At 39.0% G+C, this 24083-nt stretch overlaps 4 protein-coding genes across 7 annotated transcripts; 1 reads left to right on the top strand and 3 right to left on the bottom strand.

Moving 5' to 3' along the window:
• The first annotated feature begins 48 nt into the window (after positions 1-48).
• On the top strand, positions 49-7888 carry LOC132199115 (extracellular sulfatase SULF-1 homolog). Of its 4 annotated transcripts, XM_059623607.1 has the most exons (19): positions 49-118; positions 809-1163; positions 2072-2190; positions 2525-2635; positions 3052-3240; positions 3305-3444; positions 3502-3601; positions 4107-4258; positions 4311-4480; positions 4533-4683; positions 4742-4917; positions 4974-5120; positions 5175-5354; positions 5412-5618; positions 5684-5867; positions 5918-6079; positions 6137-6329; positions 6386-6563; positions 6737-7888. In XM_059623607.1, exons 3-19 carry the CDS (start codon positions 2148-2150, stop codon positions 7218-7220), a joined length of 2967 nt encoding a protein of 988 aa, XP_059479590.1. In that variant the 5' UTR covers positions 49-118; positions 809-1163; positions 2072-2147; the 3' UTR covers positions 7221-7888. The 4 variants fall into 4 exon arrangements, with proteins under 4 accessions (XP_059479590.1, XP_059479593.1, XP_059479589.1 ...); XM_059623610.1 differs by lacking the exon at positions 49-118 and having other exon boundaries at positions 779-1163; positions 5708-5867; XM_059623606.1 differs by lacking the exon at positions 49-118 and having other exon boundaries at positions 780-1163.
• Positions 7505-10060, bottom strand: LOC132199117 (monocarboxylate transporter 5-like). The gene is made up of 9 exons (XM_059623612.1): positions 9793-10060; positions 9616-9742; positions 9425-9568; positions 8924-9371; positions 8745-8868; positions 8466-8692; positions 8317-8408; positions 8076-8267; positions 7505-8021 (listed from the first exon to the last, which is right to left on the bottom strand). The coding sequence occupies exons 1-9, from the start codon at positions 9907-9909 to the stop codon at positions 7891-7893; spliced, it is 1602 nt and encodes a 533-aa protein (XP_059479595.1). The 5' UTR covers positions 9910-10060; the 3' UTR covers positions 7505-7890.
• Positions 10061-10129: 69 nt separating this feature from the next.
• On the bottom strand, positions 10130-19265 carry LOC132199114 (ectopic P granules protein 5 homolog). Its single transcript, XM_059623605.1, has 25 exons — positions 19178-19265; positions 18060-18929; positions 17698-17997; positions 17138-17650; positions 16896-17079; positions 16675-16841; positions 16484-16624; positions 16151-16432; positions 15560-16062; positions 15305-15501; positions 15042-15253; positions 14793-14989; positions 14572-14736; positions 14395-14518; positions 14260-14345; positions 13985-14206; positions 13757-13934; positions 13103-13705; positions 12814-13047; positions 12152-12760; positions 11802-12093; positions 11563-11751; positions 11260-11508; positions 10578-11106; positions 10130-10472 (listed from the first exon to the last, which is right to left on the bottom strand). Exons 1-25 carry the CDS (start codon positions 19211-19213, stop codon positions 10253-10255), a joined length of 7302 nt encoding a protein of 2433 aa, XP_059479588.1. The 5' UTR covers positions 19214-19265; the 3' UTR covers positions 10130-10252.
• A 261-nt stretch (positions 19266-19526) lies between these two features.
• Positions 19527-23558, bottom strand: LOC132198748 (TBC1 domain family member 5). The gene is made up of 14 exons (XM_059622953.1): positions 23421-23558; positions 22950-23059; positions 22788-22894; positions 21722-22160; positions 21529-21668; positions 21198-21300; positions 20998-21143; positions 20792-20940; positions 20622-20728; positions 20445-20564; positions 20304-20392; positions 20154-20247; positions 19951-20100; positions 19527-19857 (listed from the first exon to the last, which is right to left on the bottom strand). Exons 2-14 carry the CDS (start codon positions 22998-23000, stop codon positions 19612-19614), a joined length of 1941 nt encoding a protein of 646 aa, XP_059478936.1. The 5' UTR covers positions 23001-23059; positions 23421-23558; the 3' UTR covers positions 19527-19611.
• Between the last annotated feature and the right edge of the window lie 525 nt (positions 23559-24083).

Genomic DNA, 24083 nt, shown 5'->3' on the forward strand with positions numbered 1-24083 from the left:
CTGAAAAAAATCGCCGGTCAGCACAAAACTTTAAGGTTTTAGTTGCCACGGTGCAATAACAAGAAGAGCTGCTCTTGGCTTTTGTCAGAATCAATAAGGAAAAGCTGCTATTTGAGAGGTGGATTAATTTTCTTTGATCTTGCCTGCGGTGTTATGTACAAAGTTATATTCTTTATATATGAGCTTCATGACTCATTGAGGGCTTAAAAAAAAACAGTTTCCAATTCAAGTATGACGCGTGATATTTTCCTCAGTAGAAATTGAGATAATTCAATTTTTTTTATTGGATTTTAGAGTCATAAATCACTTTAATATTAGTAATTAGCGTCTAAAAGCTGAGGTACAATTTTTGACCAGGAAAACCTCAATTTTATCTTGATAAAAAAAAAAATTGTTAAAGAACCTCAAAAAAACTGAGCATTTTTTTTTCAATTTTGTTTTTTTGAGTAAAATTTAAGATATATTAAAATTTAAACACCTGCAATGTAAAACATCGCTGGCATAATTTTTCCAATTTTTACTTTTTTATTAAATTTTTTTTTAAAGTTCGGAATTTATATTATTCTAAATTAAAATTCTTTAATTTTAACAAAAATCAAATTTAGTGTTTTCCTCAAATTCACTGACAAATATTTGAATTATAGCTTCAATAATATTTTCAAAAAATCATAAAAAAAAATATAATAATATTTTTATTTGGTTTAAATATTTGCCTTATTTCATCTGCACTCTTGATTTGAGGATTTTCCGGAATTTTCAAATTTTATTTGGCAGGAATAATGTGAAAGTCCTTTTTTCTCCCGCCAAGCCCAAGTGCCTTGCCCAGATCCTCGCTTGATTGGGCATCGGCGTGTCCCGCTGCGCGATTGGTGTGTTTCCGGTGTTGCACACAGCATCCTCCTGCGACCCCTCCTCGCTCGCCCATTCGCCAGTCGTGTCAGTCAGTCGCACTTCTTCGACTTTGACTCGTCGCACCAGGCGAGAGATCGAGAGACGTAAACAAAATACGCACACTTGGGCTGCAAAAAGGCCAGCAGCGGATTCGGCCTGTCCTAGACCTTTCGGCCGACGCAGCTGCGGTTCGCAATCGACCTGTTCGACGCCTGGTTCGACCATTGACAGTCTGAAAGGAGAAATTCTTCGCAGGCTGGAGAATCGGACAGGTGTGTTTACTCAATACCCCTTCTCGGATCGTCTCTCACAACTTTTTTTTCAACCCTTTCTTTGTTTGCATACGAATATTTTATTGAACTTTTCCTATTCATACCAATCAAAACACTTTGATGGAATAATGTATGTTGGTAATTCAAAGCGTAAATTTAATTTATTTTTAATTATTATCGCGAGATTCTGGAATTTTCAGCTCTATAATAGTAACGAATTATTACTTATTATTATTTTTACTTCTTTCTGGTTAGAAGTAAATAGTATAAATTAAATTTAAACGGATTTTAGAGTAATTGAGAATTTAAAAGTTATTGCCCGTTATTGCCTGCTTATTTAATTCTCGTAAATTGTTAAGTTCACAAAAATTTATTTATTAATATTGAAATAATCCTCATTGATTCTCATTTGAAAGTAATATTGACTGATGTACCGGTGCCATTAATGGAATATATTAAATTATTAACAATAAAATTAAAAAAAGTTTTTTAAAATAAATTATTTTTTATTAATTTATATCTAAAATATATCAATTATTAATTCAATAAATTGTCCAACCCAGAAAAGAAGAAATAAATTATTGAATTAATTATATTTAAAGATTCAATAAAGTAAATGATTAAAATTAAAAAATAATAAATAAATTAAGTAATAAAATTTAATTAGCCGAACTAGATCTTTCGCAATAATAATTAATTTGTGAGTCATGCATGTTATTTTTATGGAGATCAGATTAATTAATTCTATTTTTTGCCCCATTTATTATTAAATGTCAAGTTCTGAACTTTATCAAAAGCTCCACTTATTAATTTTCTCTGCAAGATCTGACAGCTTTGAAATTGATCACGCAGACTGATTTATTTTTTCGTGGAAGGTCAGATTGACAAATTTGCGCAATTTTTTTCAGGCGATTGCTGATGAAGGCCATGATCACGTTTCACTAGACATCCTCGTCCTGTCTCAGGTATGGCGAACCTTTAATAATGTGGGCCGTGATCCTCGGCTTGCTGTGCTTGACCGTTGGAGGTAAAAAAAAAAAATATTACGCCGTGTTTAAATCTTTAATTCCCGCCACTTGGCGATTCATTCACTTATTATCTGCGGCTCGCGAACGAAGATCGGAGGAGCGTGCGAGCCGAAATGATTTATTCAATTATTCAAATGAATCAGGCAACGCCCTTGCGAGCTGTCGTAATTCCATAAAGTGTCTGTGATTCCTTGAAGCGTGTCATTCGCCTCAAGAGATAAATTTGTATGTTGTTAGATATGTATGCTTTAATTTGCCTCCCACTCGCAATTTGCACCACTGCGCGCTGCTTAAGTTGTCACCACTAATTTCCTCAATTGTTTTTGCGCGCAGAAATCCTCACCCGACAACACGCCACCAATGCCACTACTGAAGACACAACCAAAATTTTCCTCCAAAGATACCCATCGCAAGAGCAGCAGCAACTCTCCACTAACAGGACTAGTAATATCCATTTTAATTAAAAAATTAAGACAAATTTTTTAAAAATATAAAATTAAACTATAGAAATTGTATTAAACTTGTGGATGGAATAATTTACTTCTTAATTTCAAGGAAAATTTTTAATTCATTTTATTTATTTATTCCTAATTAAATAAGCAGGCATTTTCATTGTAAATTTCTTTATAATATTTAAACTAAATGATTAAAAAAAAATGAAAAAAAATTTATTAATTTAATTCTTGTTGAAATTCAGTCAGTTCGATGTGGATTTACTTCTTAGTTTCAAAGTTTTTTTTATTTATTTATTGCTAATTAATTAAGCAGTCATTTTTATTGGAAATTCCCTTATAATATTTAAAATAAATAATTGAAAGAAATTAAATAACTTTATTAATTTAATTCCTGTTGAATTTCAGTCACTTCGAAATCTCCTACCACTAATGTCCCCGTGCCACGTTTGCCAGAAACACCAGAGAGGCGAGGAAACAAACACAGAAAGCAGAACTCGTTGAATGACCCCCTGTCTGTGTCCGGATCTTCCCAAACCTCAAGTCGCAAACCCAACATAGTCCTCATCCTGACCGATGACCAGGACGTGGAATTAGGTATTAAAATAAAAAAATTATGATTAAAATAATATTATTTAAAATTTATATTAATTAAATGCAGGTTCACTCCAGTTCATGCCGTTCACGAGCCGTCTGCTAAAGGCCGAAGGTGCAGAATTCAGGCACGCCTATGTGACCACTCCCATGTGCTGCCCATCTCGGTCGTCACTTTTGACGGGGATGCTCGTTCACAATCATCAGGCGAGTTGAGACAAGTTGATCGAAAGATGTCGAGAACTAAGTTTTCTTTCAATGCAGGTGTTCACAAACAACGACAACTGTTCCGGACACACCTGGCAAGCCACACACGAGACCCGCTCATTCGCCACCTACCTTTCCAATTCCGGTTATCGAACAGGTTAAAATTTATTAATTTAATCAAATTTAAGAAGAAAAAAATCGAAATTGGCTCCAGAAAAAAATAGAAATTTAGAATAAAGTTTTAGAATCACTGCAAATTAATTTAATATGCACAATTTTATTTGAAGTTGTGCAAAAATGATCAAAAATTTATTGATTTTATCTACGTGTCTTATTAAATTCTTAACATATTATCTAATTTTTTTTATTTACATTTTATATATATTTATTATTTTTTTTTAAATACTAAAAAACCCCATCAAAGAAAAAAACCCGAATTTAAATTCAAAACCATAAGTTATTACTATTATTTGCAACCATAATAACTAAAAAAAATTATTTGTATGCCTTTTTATGGTTTCCTTCAATCTCAAGACCTACAATATATAGAATGTTATTTAAAATTTTTTGGTGTTGTAATTTAATAATTAAATTTTAGGTTTTAAAGCCAATTAATGTTTTTTTTTTTATAAATATGAACTGGGCCTTTCTTTATATTTCAGGTTATGTTGGAAAATATCTCAACAAGTACAACGGCCACCACATTCCGCCCGGCTGGCGAGAGTGGGCCGCTCTGATAATGAATTCGCGCTACTACAACTACTCGATTAATGTAAATGGCCAACGAATCAAACACGGCAACGATTACGCAAAGGTGAGATCTCTTGAAGAAATAACAAATCGTTTTCTGTAACTAATTTTTGTAGGATTATTACACCGACTTGATAGCGAATGATTCGATCGCCTTTCTCAAGCAGTCCAAGCAGACGTTCAGCAAAAAACCTGTCATGCTGGTTATGAGCTTTCCTGCTCCTCACGGCCCTGAGGACTCGGCGCCTCAATACAGCGATATGTTTTTTAATGTCACCGCTCATCAGTACGCTGACAGTTGATTTTTGTTAAAATAAATTTAATGCCATTAATTTCAGCACGCCATCTTACAACTACGCGCCGAATCCTGACAAGCAGTGGATTTTGCGAGTGACAAACAAAATGCAGCCCATTCACAAGCAATTCACCGATCTTTTGATGACTAAGCGCCTGCAAACGCTGCAATCCGTCGATGCCGCCGTCAAAAGGGTAACAGCCAACAGGTTATTTGCAGCGTCTCATTCGACTTTATAATTCTGCAAGACAGGTTTATGAGACGCTGCTTGACTTGGGTGAATTGGAGAACACGTATATTTTTTACACGTCAGATCACGGCTACCACTTGGGCCAATTCGGGCTTGTCAAAGGCAAAAGCTTCCCATTCGAGTTTGACGTCAAAGTTCCTCTTCTGGTCAGGGGCCCAGGCATCGACCCAGGCACAATGTGAGTGTGGAAATTTTACTAATCGAAATTATAATCATCCCCGAATTCATTTATAGAGTTGATGATGTTGTACTCAATGTCGATCTGGCCCCAACTTTCATTGATCTCTCAGGAGAAGACCCTCCAGGTCATATGGATGGAAGGTCCATTATTCCGCTATTGCACAAAAGTTCCAACAAGGCCAGAAGAAATAAGCATTTGAGGTTTGTTAAATTAAAATGGTAAACTGTTATTTTTCTTATAAAATCTCATTCTAGATACAGATCCTGGCCGGATACATTCCTCATCGAGAGCAGTGGCCGTAGAGAAAAATTTGGGAAACAAGTGCCAAACACTTTGAGTAAGACAGATAGATTAAATAAGGAATGTAAATCACCAGTATTCCAGGCACCTTGCCAACCAAGGCAGAAGTGGTACTGCGTGAAAGAGCATGGAAGGTGAAGCTATTTTTTTTTTTATAAATTTGTACAATTTATAGAACGTTTTGTCTCTAGATGGAGAAAACACAAGTGCAAACCTTCCAATTTGGGCCGCAGTGCTATGAGAAAGGTAAATCGCCGAAAGTGCACCTGCTTTCCGCAGAGCTTGATTCCCAGCCAGTCCCTGATGTTGTCACTGAACCTTCCTGAACAAAAGGTGCAGAGGAACTTTTTACGCACCCACCTTCCTGCGTCGCATCATCACAAAATCATGAGGACCAGGTAACTCTCCTCTTAGACCAACTTGCACCTAAACCAAACTTTCATTCGTATATTTGAAATTGTAGATTTTTAAAAACACCGTTCCTTAGAGTGCAGAGATCCGTCCAGCACAGACGAAGGCGGGGAAAGAGAAATTTGATGGGACTCTTGGATTCATTCGTTGGCGGAGTCACAAAGCAAATGCAGGAGCTCATTCAGGAGAGCAACTCGACATCTGCTTTCACTGCAGCAGAGGTTGTCACTGTCCAGGTAAAAATTTTAAAATTAGAGTAATTTAATTTTTAATTTTTTTGCTGCAGCCAAATGCTACTCGAACTGCTGCGGCCAGGTGCAGGGTCTTAGTCAGCGGAACTGTCAACTGCAGCCGAGCCGTTTACCAAAACAGCAAGCAGTGGCGACGCTCCAAGCAAGACGTCGATGCCCAAATCATGAAACTGAAGGAACAATTGGAAACTTTAAAAGTGAGTTGAAAAACAAACATTTCATCTGATATTTATTTATTTTGAATTTGGTAATAGGAAATTAGAAAGCACCTTCGTGAAAAGAAACCTTACAATGCTCCTGTGGAGGAGGCTGAGGAAGACGGAGAGTCGGAGGAAGACGAAGATGATGACGACAATGACGACGAAAATGAAGACCCTGAAGAAGAGGACGGTGATGACGAAGAAGAGGAGGATTTGTTTACTGAAGACGATTTAGCCACAAGTACAAGTAAATAGTCTTTATTTTAAATTATGAATTAAAATTTATTGTACAAATCTATACAGTTGGCTACTCAACAACCAAAGCTCCAACCACTCCGGGCATATTCCAGACCAAAGAGCCCGTCTTTTCTACTACGACAGCAAAATCTCCTGTCAACTCCACTGCAGCTCCAGTTGAAGCAACACACGGCGTCTCTGCACACAGAGACCGAAACGGAAATGTGTGCATCTGCCAGCCAGAGTGAGTGAAGATTTTTTCTAACAAAATCATAAACATTTATATCAGATTTCAAAATAATTAATTATTTTACTTAAAGTTTGATTTAAGTAATTTTTCCTATTTAATTTATCATTATTTCTTTTAATGTAAAAGAATTCACCAAGCCAAAGAAATAATTTTGATTATTTTTTCAGTCGCATTGCAGAGGCGCGCCGCAGGATGAAAGAGATGAGGTTGAAAAAGAAAGAGCGGAAGATGCGGCGCAAATCTCGACTGGAGATTGAGTGTGTGCACGAAAAGATGAACTGCTTCAGCCACGACAACGACCACTGGAAGACGGAGCCGTTGTGGACGGAGGGTCCGTTTTGCGTTTGCATGAACGCCATCAACAACACGTACTCGTGTCTGCGCACCATCAACGCGACGCACAACTTCTTGTACTGCGAATTCACCACGGGCCACGTCACCTACTACAACCTGCGCATCGACCCTTTTGAGCTGTTCAACCGAGCGCACGAGCTACAGCCGAGAGAATTGACCAGCCTGCAGGCAAGGCTGGCGCAGCTCAAAGACTGCAGGGGTGCCCTGGAGTGCCGAAACAACAACCCGCCCCCGCACAGTGATCCCTACGTCAACGCTGAGGTTTTCAGGCGCAGGAAACCAGGTATCGGAAGATAGACTTTCTTCTATTTCGATAAACAGAACCGCCAATCTGAACTCTAGTTTGGAGCTTGAAATTTCAATTAGGTTTTTTTCTATTAGAAAACATCAAAAGTGTTCAAATTATTCTAGTTTGGTCTCAATTCTTTTCTCCGAAGCTCCTTCTTGAGTTAAAAAAAGCATTCAGTGAGTGAAACATTCCTCAAAATAGCATTTAGAAAATAACTTTTTGCTTGCTGTTTGTTCGTGTCCCTCAATTGCATATATAACTATAGTGCAAGAAAAAAAAATTTTGTGGAGAGAAAGATTTTGGACAAGAAAAGGCGTCCAATTTTCATAGTTACTGTGGCGCAAATCGTCAATTATTATATTATTCTCCTGCCTGGATAAATGGAAGCAGAGAGGCTTTTTCATGATAAGAAATCTCTTTTTATATTTTTTCTATAGCAACTGACAAGTTTGAACGTCGTTTTCTGTGCCAGTGTTTATTTTGGTGCAACGCTTTTCTCTCAGACTATCAAACGCATTATTATACTTTTTATATTTTTTGTGATGCATATTATAATATATTATATTTTACCTTTATTTTCGCTATCAAGCAAGTGTAAACTAATAACAAGCATGTAATATAAAAATAAATAATGAAACACATGCCCAAAAATTCTCAAAAATTTCTCCTTACACAAGTTCAGTCTTTATTTTCCGACTTCTTTCGACAGCAGTAGTCTTTGACGAGCCAAATCAGGGCTGTCAGCATGGTAAAGAAATTAATCGCGATCACCACGTAAATGAAAGAACCCGTCACGTCTCTTATTCTGCCTAAAAAAGAGCAGGAATTTGTTTAAAATTTCAATTACTGGAATTTGGAATTACCATAAACTGGGCCGAGGGTCATAAATGCGATTGACTTCATCACCATCAACAGTCCGATCGCGGAAGGCAGTTTGTGAAGTGGAACGAGCGCGGGCAAAATCAGAGGCATGAAAACCGTTCGCACTCCTTTCGCCATGCCCAGGAAGATTCCGATTGCGATCACATATTCGTAATCCAAGAAAATCATAATTACTGAAAATATCGAATTATTTCAAATTGAAAATATTTTGTGAAAAATTACAAGCGCGGAATAATGAGAGTTGTATGATGCTGATGAGGTACATATTCCTGTTGGAAAATTTGAGAAACTCGCCAATATACGGCGCCAGCAATCTGTAAAATTTCAGAAAATTATTATTATAAAATAATTTTTTTTTTATAATTTTTTACCTAAAAACTAAATCAACTGCGGCTAGAGACGATTGGTACTTTGCAATTTGATACGTATCAAAGCCGTGCACCTCTTTAAAAATAACCGGCGTCAAAAGAAAAAAGTTGATTTCAGCGCAAAACGCAAGGGCGATTCCAGCCGAAGTGATGACATAGGCAGGGTTGGAGAGCAAATCCAGGTCGAAAAATGCAACCACTTTTGCAAAAAACGTTTTCTTATGTTCCACCTTTGGATAATAAAGTATAAAAAATAAATATTATAAATAAAAAAATTTCAACCATTTTGGGAGCATTTTCATCCTCTTCTTTTACATCTGCTAAACTCTGTTCGTCATCAAAGTCTTTCAAACTTCCGGTCACAATCGAATCCTCCCCTGATTCGCAGTCATTTTGAGAAGTTTGTCTTAATTATTTTAAAAATTAAATAAAATGTTTTTATATTAAAAAAAAAATGGAACCTTTGTTGAGATACGCTCCTTCCATATTTTTTCCTATTAGAAAGCTTCGGCGAGTGATCGTCATGGTCTCCATCCGCCACACTGAAAATAGAATTGCCGACATCGACGGAGGTCAGGGTCGTCGTCCGCTTTCGTTTGACCACGAGGGGCTGCGCGACGTCCTTCGTTTCTTTCTGCGCGTCGGTTTGCTCCGGAGCAGGAATTTTGTGCCACAAAACGGGCTGCAGCAGGAGAGACGCGGGCACGCAATGCAGCATCAAGGCCGCCACGATCAGCATCGTGTCCCCTGGGGTGTAGTGCTGAAGCAAGAAGCTGACCGTGAGGGGCATGACGACGGTGCCCACACCGCTGATGGTCACGGCCAGGCCCATGGCGCGCGCTCGCTTTTTGTTGAAGTACGAGTTGATCGAGAAAGAGTTTGCCGGGCTGATCAGCGCAAAGCCCAAACCTGAGTTTTTTTTTTTAAATTTTCATTTAAAAATTCTAATTTTTTTTTCATACCAAAAACGACTCCAAATGAGATGATGAAGTAGGGCATGGTGGTTGCCAATGAGGTGAGATAAGTTCCGCAGAAAAGCAAAAGTGCGCCGTAAACCCCAACTTGCCGGCATGAAAATTTCCTCAGCATGGGCCCATTCAAGAGCCCTGACAATTTTTTTTATGAATTATATTTTATTTTTATTCCATCGTACCTAGACCATTGCACACTGCCGAATTGATGTTCAAAATTAAAGAAAGGTCTGTAGTCGTAATTCCGTAGCCTTTGAATTTCTCAGAGAAAATAAGTGCAAAATTTTGTATGACTCCGATCACAAAGATCTGAAAATTAAATTAAAGCCAAAAGTTTAATTAAATCAATTTTGTCTCACGTGATTGACCCCAAAGGCGAGAACAATGCTCCAGCCCCATCCTCCGTCGGGAGCTTCGAGTTTGATTCCTCTCTCTATGGCTCTTGCACCGAATTTCTTTCCGTGATTTCTGGCCATTTTTCAACCTGCAATCCTAATTCACCACTCTCATGATGTCCCTTTGCCATTAAGCAGTGCAAGGCCCATCCAACTTTTTGCATTATTTGCTTATGATAAGATTTGCGCCGAGGATCGCTCCACTTCTTGTTTTATAAAAAAAAACCAAAGATTATCTGCCGAACACACCTGTTGGCCTTCAAGGAAAAAGGTTAATATTTCGACGAAAAACTGCTTTATTTTCAACCAAGTAATCTCTGACGTTTTTATTGATCAATAATAGGAAATGTTCAATAACTTAATTTTCGTATTTTATCAGTTTGTCGTCATAACATATAATATTTATCATTTAAGTATAATCATATCACAACATTAAGCTTTTGTATAGCTGTTGCGCTATCTCAGCGTAGACAGATTCAATATTGTCAAGGCTGGTGTTTTGATCCCTTATTTTCCTAATGGAAAATTCGACGACTTCTTTCAACTCTGGTGGATTCAGCTTTGCTTGTGCCATTGACTCGAGAGCAGCGATTGCTTGCAGCGTCTGGTCGGTTGGACTGATTGAGTTTTCGTCTTGTAAGCGCCTGAAAATTATAAAAATCAAAACTTTAGGTCTCACCATCTTTAAAAAACAGTTTGATGTTAACAAATAATTTAATTTTTTTCTTCGAAAAAATAAATAAACTTACGTGGATGACGAGCTGAGGTTTCCCAGGGCGCCAGGAGCTTCTGAGATCAGGCGACTCTTGAATTCCTCTCCGCACTTGTAGAACTGGGCCAGAACTAAAGCTGCTGTGACCCTAGCCAAAATCCGCATCCTCACTGAAGCCCGACTTTGCTTCCGCAGCCCAATCGCACCCAGCAAATTCCAGCCCTTGTCTTCTCCAACGACGGTCAGGTGTTGGGAGAATTTGTTGATTTTCTGCATGAACTGGGAGGGAACATTTTCAGACTTTGCTCCTTTTCGAATCAGTTGCAAAACAGCGTTCCATAGGAGAGGAATTTTCTGTTCCGATTCTTCGGAAACTTTGACGACGGCCAGCCAGTCGAGAATGTCTGCAAACGTGTGATCTGGCAGCCCTTGTTTGAGGAGAAAGGCGTAGAGACTCAAGAGCTGGCCTTCTTTGACCAGCAAGTGCTCCAGAGGTTCTTTTCCTGCTTGGAGAGGAACTGCAGGCTGCAGAATTGAGACTGCTCGTGACCAAGACGTGTTTGGCACTAGAAATAATGTAATAAAAAAATAAAATTACTACCTCCAACAATATAAACTGGAAAAATAATAAGTTTCCTTGAAATCTATTGAAATTTCACAACTTGATTATTTAGACTCTTTTAAAATTAAAATATATATTACATTATAGTAAAATTTACCTGATGGGTCTCTGAAAAATGACTCCAAAGTTGCCTCAATCGTCGAACCCAGTGCCTTCTGTTCAGTCACACTGACGCTCAAAGCTTTCAGAAGACCCAAAACCACCACACTTCCACCTGTGTGGCTTGTCAGCCATTCTTGGAGTCCGCAAACCAATATTTCGTTTAAGGGAGAAGTTGTCATGGATCCACTCAGGAGCTCTCCCAAAAGAAGTGCGCTTTCAGATATTTGCTGTGCAGGAGGAACAGCTGTAAATAATAAATTTATTAACATCATTGATAAATTGGCTCAAGAACGTTTACTTTGGAAAACTATCTTTTCGATTTGATTCAGCAGCTTCGAGAAAGCCTTCACAAACGTGGCAGGGTTTTTGGAAATAAGCGCTTTGAAACGCGTCGAGCAGGAAACGAGCAGTTTCGAGCAGGCCCGCACAAAGGCCAGTCTTTTCCTCACTGTGGTCGAGTGGAAATGTTTTGAAGAGGGAGTGAAGCCTGAAAGTTTTTATTAATATTTTTTGATTAATTAATTATTGCTAATCAACCTGCGATTTCTTCAAGTAGTTCGAAAACTGCTACGTCCACTGGGTGAAGCTCAGGGTGGTCTGGCAAAACTACTCTCGGATCCGAGCTCATGACGAACCAATTCAGAACTTGGTCAAAACTACTCGAGTCGACCAAGTGCCACGATAGCTGCTGTTTGCATTCACAGATCAGGGCCACAACTCGAGGGTTTTGCTTGACACTTGGCTCGGAGGACAACTTCACAAGCAGGCCCATCAGACTCAGGTGGTTTCTCTCGTTGGGGAACTTCTGGATCCACATGACCCACGGCACCTGAAGAAAAAAATACATTTCATTTTGGTTCCTCATTTGATTGGTATCTTGGACGCACTTGTATAAATATTGCGCCCAAAAATGGGTGGTTGTGTGGCAAATACTGTTCAGACAGTCTGATCATGGCCTCCATATCGATGGCCCTGGGCCAAAATCTATCCCAGGGCAGCGCCAGGAAGCTATGATGGATGGTGGAGAGGACGTGCTCGGCAGGGTGGGTGAAGTGGATGGCGTAAAATTGAAAGACAAAGCAGAGAGAGTTGGTCGACGCAGGAAGCGTGTCAAGCAGGAAACTCAAAATTCCAACAAAGGCGTCACACATGATCTTGGCGAAGGACGCGTCTTGAGCCGTCCAAGGCAACAGGACGGTCCTGTCGTCCGTCAATTGCTGAATCCACGCAGCTGTCTGGTGGCGCTGGCCAGTGAAGGGCAAAATCCAAGGAGAGAAGAGATCGTTGAGGACGGGCCAAAGTTGTTCCGCAAGGGAGTCCCCGAGGGCGCCACGTCCTTGGTGCAAGGTACCGATCACCAAAGCGTGTCCAATCATGGACAAGAACACACTCAGGGGCTCGATATAAAATCGGTACTTTGGATACACGCCGTGGAGTCCAAACTGAAGACGCTCTTTCATGAAATAAGAGGCAAGCAGGGCAGCCGTTTCACGGATCTAAAATTTGTTTATGAAAATAAATAGAAAAAATTAACTTAAGAATTACGAACCTCGTTCAATCCCAGAAGTCTTTGCTGGGTTGCGTAAAATCTCAGCTGGTCACGAAGGCCATTTCCATGTCGGATACGTTGTTGGTCGTTTGGAGTGAGCGAATCAAGGATGGCCCACCAAATGTCCAGCGAGAGAGTCTGAGCCTCGGACAATTTCAAAGCCATATTTAGGATTTCACCGTAATGCTCAGGAAAGTCATGGAGTAGAATTGCTCGCAAGTGCCTCAAGTAACTCTGCAAAAAAATAATTAAAAAAATATATTCCCGTTTATTCGAAATTTATTTTCACCTCATGCAAGATTAGCCTTCCGTCGGGTGGCTCCTTCCCTGATATTATAAACGCCTGTCCGAGAGATTGGATAAATTGGGAGCGCTCTTTCAGCCTAGGTCTGCTCCTCGTCAGCCACTGTTGCACATCAAACTTGGAAAGAATGGCAAAGCACACGTCTGGATTTGAGGCGGCAACAACTTTCGAGTACATATTCAGGAATGAGGGTGTTGGAGCTAAATGAGGAGAAAAGTGCGGACTGAGGAGTCCAGTGAGATGGGGCGACGCCAAAATTGTTTTTAACAATTTCTCGCACTCTCTTTCATCTTTACTGATAAAATTTTGGCCCAAGAGTTCCAGACAACACGAGAGCAGTTGTTTGGTCGGTGGGTAGAAGGAGATTTCCTCTGTGTGTCTGGCAACCAAATAGTAGAAGACGGCAACGCCCGTGTCCTTAACTCCAGGCTCCATGATTAATTTGTTGATCAAGTTTTCTGCGTAAACAGCCGAGAGGCAAACTTTCTGCGGTGGCGGTTGCAAACTTCGTGCTATCAAATTTGAGTGTTCTTTTCGATTTTGACTTATCTGGTGCTTTGTGCTGGAATTTACTCTTGACTCTCGAACCTAAATTTCATATTAAGTAAAATGTTAAAACTGATCAATGAAATCTTCAACCTGTATTGTGATTCTGAAAGCGCCAGAACACTCTTTGGCGTTGGACTTTTTTCTTGCCGAGAGGTCGCACGATTTCCTCAGTGGTACTTTTACTTCAGTCTCTTTGTAAAATGAGGGGATGAACTCCAGCAGGGTGCAGTCCAAGGCAGCAAGTTCAGAAGTGTGCAAAGCATGAACTCTAATGATGCAAAATTTAAAAAATGATTAAATATGGAAAATTTGTCTTACTGCGCAAATTCCAAGAGAGCTTCAAAGTTGTGCTCTAGATTTGAAAGAGTTACAGCTGGACTCAGAAGCTCTTCCCTTGGAAGGAAAGGGATTGTATTTTTGAAAAACAACAGCTGCGGAGCGGCAACAGGGTGGTCGTACGCTTGAAGGCGACTCAGCATTCTCGAGAGAGCTGTAGTTTGGTCCTCACTCTTGTTACGAGGCACTTTGTAATCGCAACTTCTGCACAGACAAAAGTTTTTTTTATAATTTAATAGCCTAACATTAAGCGTTACCTAAAGTGCTGAATTTTCCAATTTGTGAGCGCTTCTCTTTGTTTTTCTTGCAAATCCTCAACATCTAAGAATTCCAACCAAGGATTCTAAATTGAAAATTATTAGTGAAATTATTGTCACAGCAATTTATTTTACCTGGTCTCCAACGAGAAGTCTTCCAAGTCTGTTCGGATCATATTGTAAAGGTAATGCAGGCAGGTAAAGGTTTTGATCGTGTAGCCGTGTTTCCTCCAACCAGAGGCTGAACGTCCTAAGCAGTCTATGCAACAAAAAATTAAATTCAAGTTGTTTTTTAAATCAGTGATAGATTACCTTGCTGTCTGTCCATGCATAAGTCTTCTTTCCCCACCTTCCTCCTCTGCACCTTCACCAGTGAAACCTGGGTCAGTTGCTCTCGTCTCATAAAACTCGGCAGCATCAACTAGTCTTCTTTTCAGTCTTTTCAGATAACTTGCATTTATTATTCCCTCAAAAAATCTGCATAAAATAAACCATTATAAAGGAATCAAATTTGTTTTAAATGAGCAAAATACTTGAGGCCCATTGATCCTCTGTCTGCTCCGCTATTTTCAGATTGAGGAACCCTCGTCAGGAAGAGGGTGAAAAACTTCTGCCAAAAAATTGGCAACAAAGGGTGGTCAAGTGAGGAATCAAGTGCTTGCTGAGCCCATCTGTAAAGTCCCAAGTACGAAATTGGCACAGGAGCCACTTTTAAAGTGTTTGCAGCTTTCTGAAAATATTCAAAATGAATTGAATTTTTTTTTTTTTTAATAAATGCTGACCTTCATGGCTTGATCGAGATTACTTTTGTTCATGTCAGCAAGCTCTAGTAAGAATTGCTTCCAGAGTCCATTCTTCAATTCATTTTCCTCCTGCTCAACTTCAATCACATAAAGAGCAAGCCAAGGTGCCTCCGAACAAGAAATTTTTCCCAACAGCGAACTTATTCCCGAATTCATTGATACCCAACTCATAATTGATGAAAGAGCATTTCCTAATTTAAATTTATTTCAATAAAATTCAAAACAAGAAATAAATGGTTAACCTTGTTTGGAGATGCCCTGACGGAATAAATCTCTAAATTTATTTTTCGCCACTTCTTTGGAATAGTGGTGAGAAAACGACTCTCGGAGAACAATGTCGAGCAAATGAATGATCGAAGGGTCTCTGTTCCAGTCTGGTAAGCTCAGCAAAAGGGACAGCCACAACTCAGTCAAGGCATGTGGAGATTCCAAGTGATAACTGGAAAATAATTGTTAATATTAACTGATCCTCATTTTTATTTAAAATAAAAACCTACTTTTTGTAATTTAGGAACTGGGCTTGGATCATGTTTGCAACTTGCTTCAAAACAGGGCCAAGTGAGTCAGTCATGATCAAATTTTTGGCCATCTTCACATAACCACGATCTGCAGTGATCAACAGGAGGAATACGCTGGCAAAATCTTTGTTGCTGGTGAGCGAGTCTGCGCAGGGCATGAAAAGTGGCAGAATGAAGTGGAGGCATTCGCAGACGGCGTCGTATTTTCCGTGAGAGAGCAATGTTGAGAGGAGCAGAAATCCTTTGGAACAAACTAGAGGAATGCTGTGGCCCCAAGAGGTGGCAAGCAGAGCAACAAAACAGGCAATGGGCTCCTTATCCTTGACCCCTTTGTGCAGAATTTCTTGGTCTTCCAAATCGCAGACCATGCTCAGCACGTCCACCTGTCGATTTCTGCTGTCATTTGCATGCAGACGAAGGCGAGAGATCATTCCCCAAGCCCAGGAGGTTAAACATTGCTCTGGAGATGATTGACTGCGAACCTGGAATTTTTAAGTTTATTTTAAATTGGAAAATTTTCAAAATAAAAAATATTTGTTAAAAAAAAAGTAAAATCAATTCAATTTTTACCATGGCAGCCAAAGAAGAAACTCCTTCTGCCACAGTTCCGGGGCTGGCAGGCCCAGATTTTTCTGGAGCATGGCGCAAACAGGCATCAACAACAAAGGTGGCGACCTGAAGTTGCACTTGCCACTCGAGCGAGTTCCAGTCAAGTGACCCAAGTATGGAACGAGCCACAGAACTTTGCAGCATGTTCGGGTTGCAAATTATCCACTCGGAAAGAATGTTCATGTCAGCGTCGGCAGGACTCCACAATTTCAGAGGCAATTCTTTCACAAGGTACAAACTCAGCTGCAAATAAATTAGTGAGTCATTTTTTGAGTTAAATTTTTTTTATCATACTGGTCCAATTTTATCCATATTTTCTCTCAGGGCTACCAAAATTGGTGACATCAGATAGGGGTGTTTGTTGACCAAATTCGAGAGTAAACTCCGGCACGTCTTGCTGCACAATTCCTGAGTTTTCTCACTGACAAACCCGACCTAAATGGAGACATCAGATTTTTTTTTATTATTCAATTTTGCCAACGTACCCTGAACAAGTCGAGGGTGATGGTGAGAACAAAGTCTGCGTCTTCAGGTCCTCGCGCCATCGCCATATTGGCAAATGTGTTGAGGAGAAAATAAACCTCTGCCTCCGGCATGGAACTCAGTTTTGACTCAAACTCCTCATTTAGAATAGACATTTCCTTCTTCCAGTCTGTTAAAAAATAATATCAGTTATCACAGCTTAAAATTCATTCAGATGAATTACCTATGTGGTAGTTTGACCAGGTCATTTCTTGCTGATACTCATGGTGAAGAAGGTGGAAAAGCTGCCAGAGGACTTGACAAGAAGCAACATTGTAGGGGATGATGGCCAAAAATTGCCAGGCTCCCAACCTTTGAGATGAAAATATGCACTGGGTAGCTCGCAGAAGCAGATTATCATATTCAACCTTTGTTAATTTATCACGAAATTAAATTTCAAAATTTATTTATTTGATCTTTTTGTACCTGCAGCCGCGCCAAGATGTTTGGATTGTGGCCTCTTTGACTGGCGCCAACTCTGAAAATTTCCCATACGTCGGACACATATTGAACTGTGTGTCTGACCAGGCGGCTGAGTCTTTTTGCAAACTGTCTGTATCTCTGCGAGTCGTAGGTTTTGAGACCTTTTCCCAGCAGCAGGACTAGGGAGGAAGCAAATGCCATGAGGCGGAGCAAACTACTTTCCGAGGCGCTTTCTGGGAAATAAATTTCCACGCCGTCCTTTCTTTGAATGCCGAGGACGTGTCGGAAGATTCCATCAATTGGAACTTGGTTCAAAAGAGCAACGAGGTCGTTCTCCGCCAGGCCACTCTGCACCTCCTCCTCTCCATCCTCGTCAACAAGAACCCAACAAGGGTCCTCTTGGCATTTCTCGATCTTGACTGGTGGCTCCATAAGAACTGCCAGCACAGCCACTGCATGGTCCAGCAGGGCTGAATTTGTGCTCGGATAAGACTCGATTATGTTTTTCAAAGGAACCTGCAAGTTGAATTTTAAATCAAATTAAATGAAATATCATGGTTTACCTGAATTAGAGGAGTTGCCCACTGGGTCACTCCTGGGGGGTTGAACAAGACGTGCAAGAGCAGAAAAATGTGGTCCTTGGCCGTAGCAACTCTGAGCAGAGTGGCGCCGAGTCTCAAAATCCAATCCCTACAGTTTTTCATGAAAACGGCGTCCTTGGTTTGTTTGCGGCTGAAGAGGAAGAGGACGGAAAGTGCATCCCACAAGGCTGTTGCTGGGGGTCTTGGCGGCAGCAGCTGCACTGGCGAATTTTGTGGCACATTTGCATAGAGGATCAACGTTTCTTGCAGCAGTTGCTCAATCTTGGGAGAAAAAATAAGTTTAACTCTGATATTATTTATTTAAAAAAAAATCCCATTCCTACCTGCAGCCGAAGGACCTCAGCCCTGTAAGCGTGCAAACTGATATTTTCATTCAAGACGCTCCTGATTGAAGACAAACTCCTCCCCAAAGCATTCAAACCCTCTTGACTCATCTCGGCTGTGGGGTAGGTGTGCGAAACAAAAACGTTATTTCCGTCCAGGCACTTTCCTGATTCGCGGACCACCGTCTCCCCCGGTGTCCAAATACTGTCCTGTTTCGCTCTAGCCTCGTTTGTCATCTGATCAAGTTCCATTTGTCCGCTGAGCAGTTTTGTCCTGGCCCGAAGGTACGAAGAAAGAAGTTCGTAGAGAGGATGGGACTGGAGCCCCTTTTGGGTTTCGTAAAACTCGGAGACAAACTCCTTGGTCATGGCAACTTCGTAATTGTGGTACAGCGTGGACAGCTGGGCGTCGTTCATTGGCGTGACTTCTCGCAGCAGCTCCTCATTCAAAAAAGGTTCTGGTGGGGCCTCGGGTGCTGTTGGCTCGGGCAGAAGATCTTCCACAGGGAGGAAGGGGTAGAGTTGTGCGGGGGCCGTTGGACTGGCTGTGACGTTCATCTCCAAGGTCTTTATTTCCTCCGTGCTGAGGGATAGGTCGTGGAAATTGGTCAACTCTGCCTCCTCCTCAGGTGCAGTTTGCTCTTCACTCGACTCGAGAAGGTCATTTTTGCTGATCTCTTCCACAGCTTCAACGAGGGCAGCTGGCTCTGTGGAATTTGTGCTCTGCTCACACGAAGACTCTGCAGCATTTTCTTCAAAAGATTCAACTTCATTTTTGAGCAGTGCTGCTATCTCAGGAGATAAAATTGGCTCAAAGTTCGGCTCCGAGGGTTCCCCAATTTCTTCAGCCTCCTCAGATTTTTTTCGGACCTAGAAAAATAAAATTTAATTATGCATATAAACGCCAGACATGCTTACATAATTTATTTATAAAGCTTGCGTACGAATGCAACTGCATTGCGAAAGTGCAACGAGATGCAATTTTCATATGACTTTTCCCATGAAAATTTATCGAGCGAGTAAAAATCGTTAAAATTTTGCAGACAGCGTAATTAGATGCAGCTCCAAGTTCTCAAAATTAATAACAAATAATTTGTTGGACAAAAGTTCCTAGTTACCTTTTTGGAGCGCCTTTTTACTTGCACTTTTTCCATTTCTAGTGGCAAGAGAACAGGTTTGACTTGTCAAACGTCGCCATTAGTCACATGCTTCGCAGCTGTGTTGACGTCCGTTGTGATTGGCGGACGCGTCTTATCCTTGACCGTGATTGGTTTAAAGAAGCGGTAATTTAAGCGTTTGTTTGAAAGTTTCAGTGGCAACCTTTTGATATTGCGCGAAGGTTTATATACATATTTTTGTCTCAAATCATCAAAAATTTAATTGTTCACCATTTCAAAATTTATAATACAAGGTGGGCGAATGAATTATAAAAGAATACTGTTCATTTTATAAAAGTATTCATGAGATTCCTCTTTTTGAATGCAATAGATGTTTTTATTGTCTTAAAAAATTATTTGCATATTCAAATTATAAAATTCCAGAAGTGTAGAAATCACCGTTTGACATTGAAAGGGTCTTCTAGAGGCGCACCAACGACTTTGGTGCTGTCTCCTTCGGACATGGAAAATACTTTCAAATTCACATTTAAATCACTAGAAGGGGACGGAGTGGCTGGCACTTGTTTTTGTTTTGATTTGCTCGGAACAACTTGTTGAACGACAGGCTTGACCTCCCCAGCTTCTGTTGCTGGCTCTACTTCCAGAACCAAACACTGGAAGCTTCGAAGCTTCTCGGAAACCTGAATTTCAATTACACATGTTATCCAAAATTTTACTTTTTAGCACGCTGCAGTTCTAATTTTATTTCACTACACTTATACTATGAGATTAACCTCTTTGATTCCTTCTAAAGCATGTTTGATATGGTTTTCGGCGCTGATGTTGATTGAATCGAGGATGGCCAAGTGGTGGTTCAACTGCACTTGACTATCCTTAATTAGTTGGACAGCTCTGTTAAGTTCAGTCATCACCAAAACAGGATCCTGATATAAAATAAAATTTAAAAAATTGAAGGAAAAGTATATTAAATAGCTACATTCGGAGGGAATCCTTCAACAATACTATTGTCAGCGTTGGCGTCCGAGGCGACTGGCTGTTTACCCCACCTGCCTCCAGAAATTTTTCCAAACCTGAAATCGAAACAGAATTTAGATGGAAAATTTTGACAAATTATTAATAATATTACCTTTTGATTGATAGCGAGTTACTTTTTTTGGCAGTTTTGCCTTTTTTATCATTAGATGTTTGGGGATCACAGACAGGCGCTTTAGGTGCCTAAATTTATTTCCATTAGTAATATGATATTTTTAACACAAATTTGTTAGACCTTAGATTGAGTGTTGTTTGCTTGTTTAACATTTACAGGGCCTCTATTTAGATTCGTCTGGCCACCGATTGTAATCACAGGCAAGTTTTGGAAACTAGTGGTTGCTGGGAGGCAGTATTTCTGAAAGCAAATATGTATAAATATAAAAATCAACACGAGTTTCCGACAAGAAGTTACGTCCGGCTCCTTCAGATACAGGGAATGTTCAATGATATTAGTAATATCCACAGCTCCTGGGTATCTCATGAGCAAAGTAAGGCAAACGGTATTGTCTCCAGCCATCACTATATTAAAAAAAAATATTTTACTTTAGTTTTAGTCGAAAACAAAAAGTATAGAATAATTACATTGATGCTTGATTGCTATTAACATTGCTACCACGATGAAATCAACCAGTTCAAATTTGCTCCCGTTGAATTCGGCAAAAATGGCATCCCAGAGCACAAGCAAATCTTGCAGAGGGAACTCTCGGCCAAACAGGAGTCGCAACCAACGACTGAAACAATTCCGATTATGAAGAATCAACCAAAATCCATAGAATTTTTAAGCATACATTCCAAAGAGAGTTAATGGAATGTCTAATTTGACCAGATGATTTGCCAACTCAGGATCCTTTGGAACCAGAATGTTGTCGTGAATGTAGTTTAATTGTGCGAGCAGTTCATTGTCATGTTTGCTATCTCTTCGCTTCGACAGGACCTTTGGATGAAAAATTATTAAAATCATACATAATTCTGAAGTGAATTAATTTACCTCTTTGCAAGTTTCATAAGGAAAATGTCCAGTGCTGGACGGAGCGACGTTGCTGATTCTGTAGCTGGATTCAATTGCACTCATAATTCGGCAGAAAAGAGTACTAAAAATTATTTCAATTTTAATGGAAAGAAATGTATTTTAGCACTAAAAAAACAATATAAATTAAAATAATTTAATAAATATTGAAGGAAATGAATTATAGATTAATTCTATCAAACTGCATGGAACCAAAAAAAATTATTGAGAAAATTAGGTTTTTGTTACTCTGGACTAAAATCATGTTAAAGAAAGAAAAATTGTTCATTTATGTTGAAATTGAATTTCTTACTAGGCGTCTGCTTCTAGATTTTGAGGGTCGAGGACCTGAATGATTTCGCTCATGACGGGGGCATGTTCTCTGGCATGCATCAGTGCTTGGTGGTCAGAGTGTAGGACAAACAACAGGGGGGCCAGGATTTCATGCATGCCCTGAAATTCAAACTGCAAAATCTGCTCGTAAAATACTTTTCCATTTGACCCACCTGTCGGTAGCACATGTCAGGGTTGGTCCTGGCGTAGCAAAAGAGGATGGCGACCATTTTTTCCTGGATGGACTTTTCCCTGAAGAAGTCGATGCCAGGGAAGGTGCGCACCACGTCCTGTCTGATCACAGCCTGCAGCTCCTTGTTGCAGAAGAACTTGTGCCAGGTGCTGCTGTCGTCCTGACTCAGAGGGTTGTCTTCGCCCGTCAAGGGGTTGATGGGGGTGACGTGGTGGACTTCGGAGAGTCTGCCGTAGTGTTCCCTTTGGGCCAGCAGAACAGACGACCACGCTTCTGGACATGGTGGCAGCAGCCGCAGCATCAGCCGCCAACTCACACTCCGAAACCTTGAGGACCTCAGGTTTCCGATCAGGGCCCTTCGACGCAACTCGCCCAACTCGTCCTCGCAGGCATCTTTTCGCAACATTAACCATTCTTTCCTGTGAACATTATGATTTTTAACAATTTTCAACATTTTGAATTGTTTAATTTTTTTTTTTCATTAATAAAAAGTTAAATATTTCCAACTAATTTGAAGCATTATTTTGAGCAAAAAGGTTTAACTAATTTCTACAGCTTAAATCTGTTTAATTTGAGTTAATTAAAATTTAAAATTATAATTGTTAAAATATTAATTTTTAAAAATTGGAATTTATAATTTAAATTCAATTATTTTACAATTAAAGTCAATAAAGAATAAAAAAAAATAAAAATATAAAAATTAAAGAAATAAAAAATTAAATGTAAATAATTTATTTAGTAATTTAATAATATAATAATTTATTTGAATTGTTTTTATTAATATTTTAACTAAAAAACAATTGTTATTTCATAATATTTGATACAATATTTATATTTTTAATCAATTATAAAAAATTAAAATGATTAAATTAATTCAATTATAAAAATAATAATGTTATTTTTCTAAAAAGTGTCTAAATTAAGTTAAAAATGTCTTATTTAATGGATTTTTCCAGCCTCATTTAAACCTGTCTTAAAGTCAGAAATTTCTCTTTACTTGATTTATTTTTATTTCATGCAATATTATTAAGCTCAAAATTACTCACTCATATTTTGCCACCACAGCAGCATTGACTGAATCCTGAAAAACAAAATCGTTTTTCAATTCCAACGTTTCGTCCAGGGCTTCTTCCCCACTAGTGACGTTGACATCCTTCAAATATTTTTGTTGAATAAAATTATAAGGGTTAAAATATTCGATTATTCACCTCGACTCTCTCAATTTCAGCAGCCAAATGCTCCTCGGCTCCAGACTCCATGTTTATTAATTAATCGCTTCTACAATTTTGCCTCAAATTTTCACCGCTCCCTGGCAAACCTTGAGAACAATAGATAATTTTAATACACATGCTGATAAAATTGTTTATTTTCTTTCGAACGTTCATTAACAGGACCAGGAGAATGTTCGATTTTTTTTTAAATGTAATTTACTTCTAACTTCTAATTCTCCATAAGAATAAAAACAGCACAATAAATTTCATTAGAATTTCAAAAAAATTCATACATTATTTATTTTATTTATGTACTTTGTTAATACGATAAAATGTAGCAAACGTCAAAAGTTCAGTCAAACTTTTTGAAGGCACAAAGTACAAAAATACTTTCAAAGACCAGCTCGGATTCTCTACAAATATCAATCAACAGAGAGATCAGGTCAAAATTGTAACTGGGAGCAATACCTGCGTGTGAATGATTTCCTCCGATAAAATTGTGTTGTTGTTTTTATCGTGATAATTGAGACATAATTTCGTTTCTTCGCAAACAGCTCGCCAGACACAGATGATCAGAATCGGAACGCAAAACATACACAGATCACGTGTGTTTGGTTTGGTCACGTGACCTGAGGGGGACGGGGAGTTGGATTTTTAACCACATTTGGCGCGCTTTAAATTCCCAGATTGCCGAGCATATTGTTTTTTGAATAAAGAATAAATCACAAAATTTGCTAACTTCGCATTAAAAACTTTCCTATTAAAAAAATAACTTTCTATTTCTAGTTTTTGATAAGCTCATTTTTTTGCTTTGAAAAAAAAAATCCAGAGAAAATCATGGCAAGAATGAATTGAAGGGATGTGTCGTTATTATTATTATATTGAAATTATTTCCAGTATTTTGTGTCTTGTATCATCAATACTGAGTTAATTTGAAAACACAATTTGTAGATATTCGTGCTATCTAAAAAAACAAATGTATGTATTTACATTACGTATTGTTGCTTATTTGTTATTTGTCCGTCCAAATTGTTACAAAAATTTAGAAAAAAACCCAGAAAAAACCATATTTGAGAGGGAAATATTGAACGGGATTGAAAAAGTTGTAAATACTGGAATATGCACCTTAAA

The sequence above is a fragment of the Neocloeon triangulifer genome, unplaced genomic scaffold, assembly GCF_031216515.1.
Source record: "Neocloeon triangulifer isolate White Clay Creek 2 clone unplaced genomic scaffold, ASM3121651v1 ptg000013l, whole genome shotgun sequence".
NCBI classification, from domain to species: domain Eukaryota; kingdom Metazoa; phylum Arthropoda; class Insecta; order Ephemeroptera; family Baetidae; genus Neocloeon; species Neocloeon triangulifer.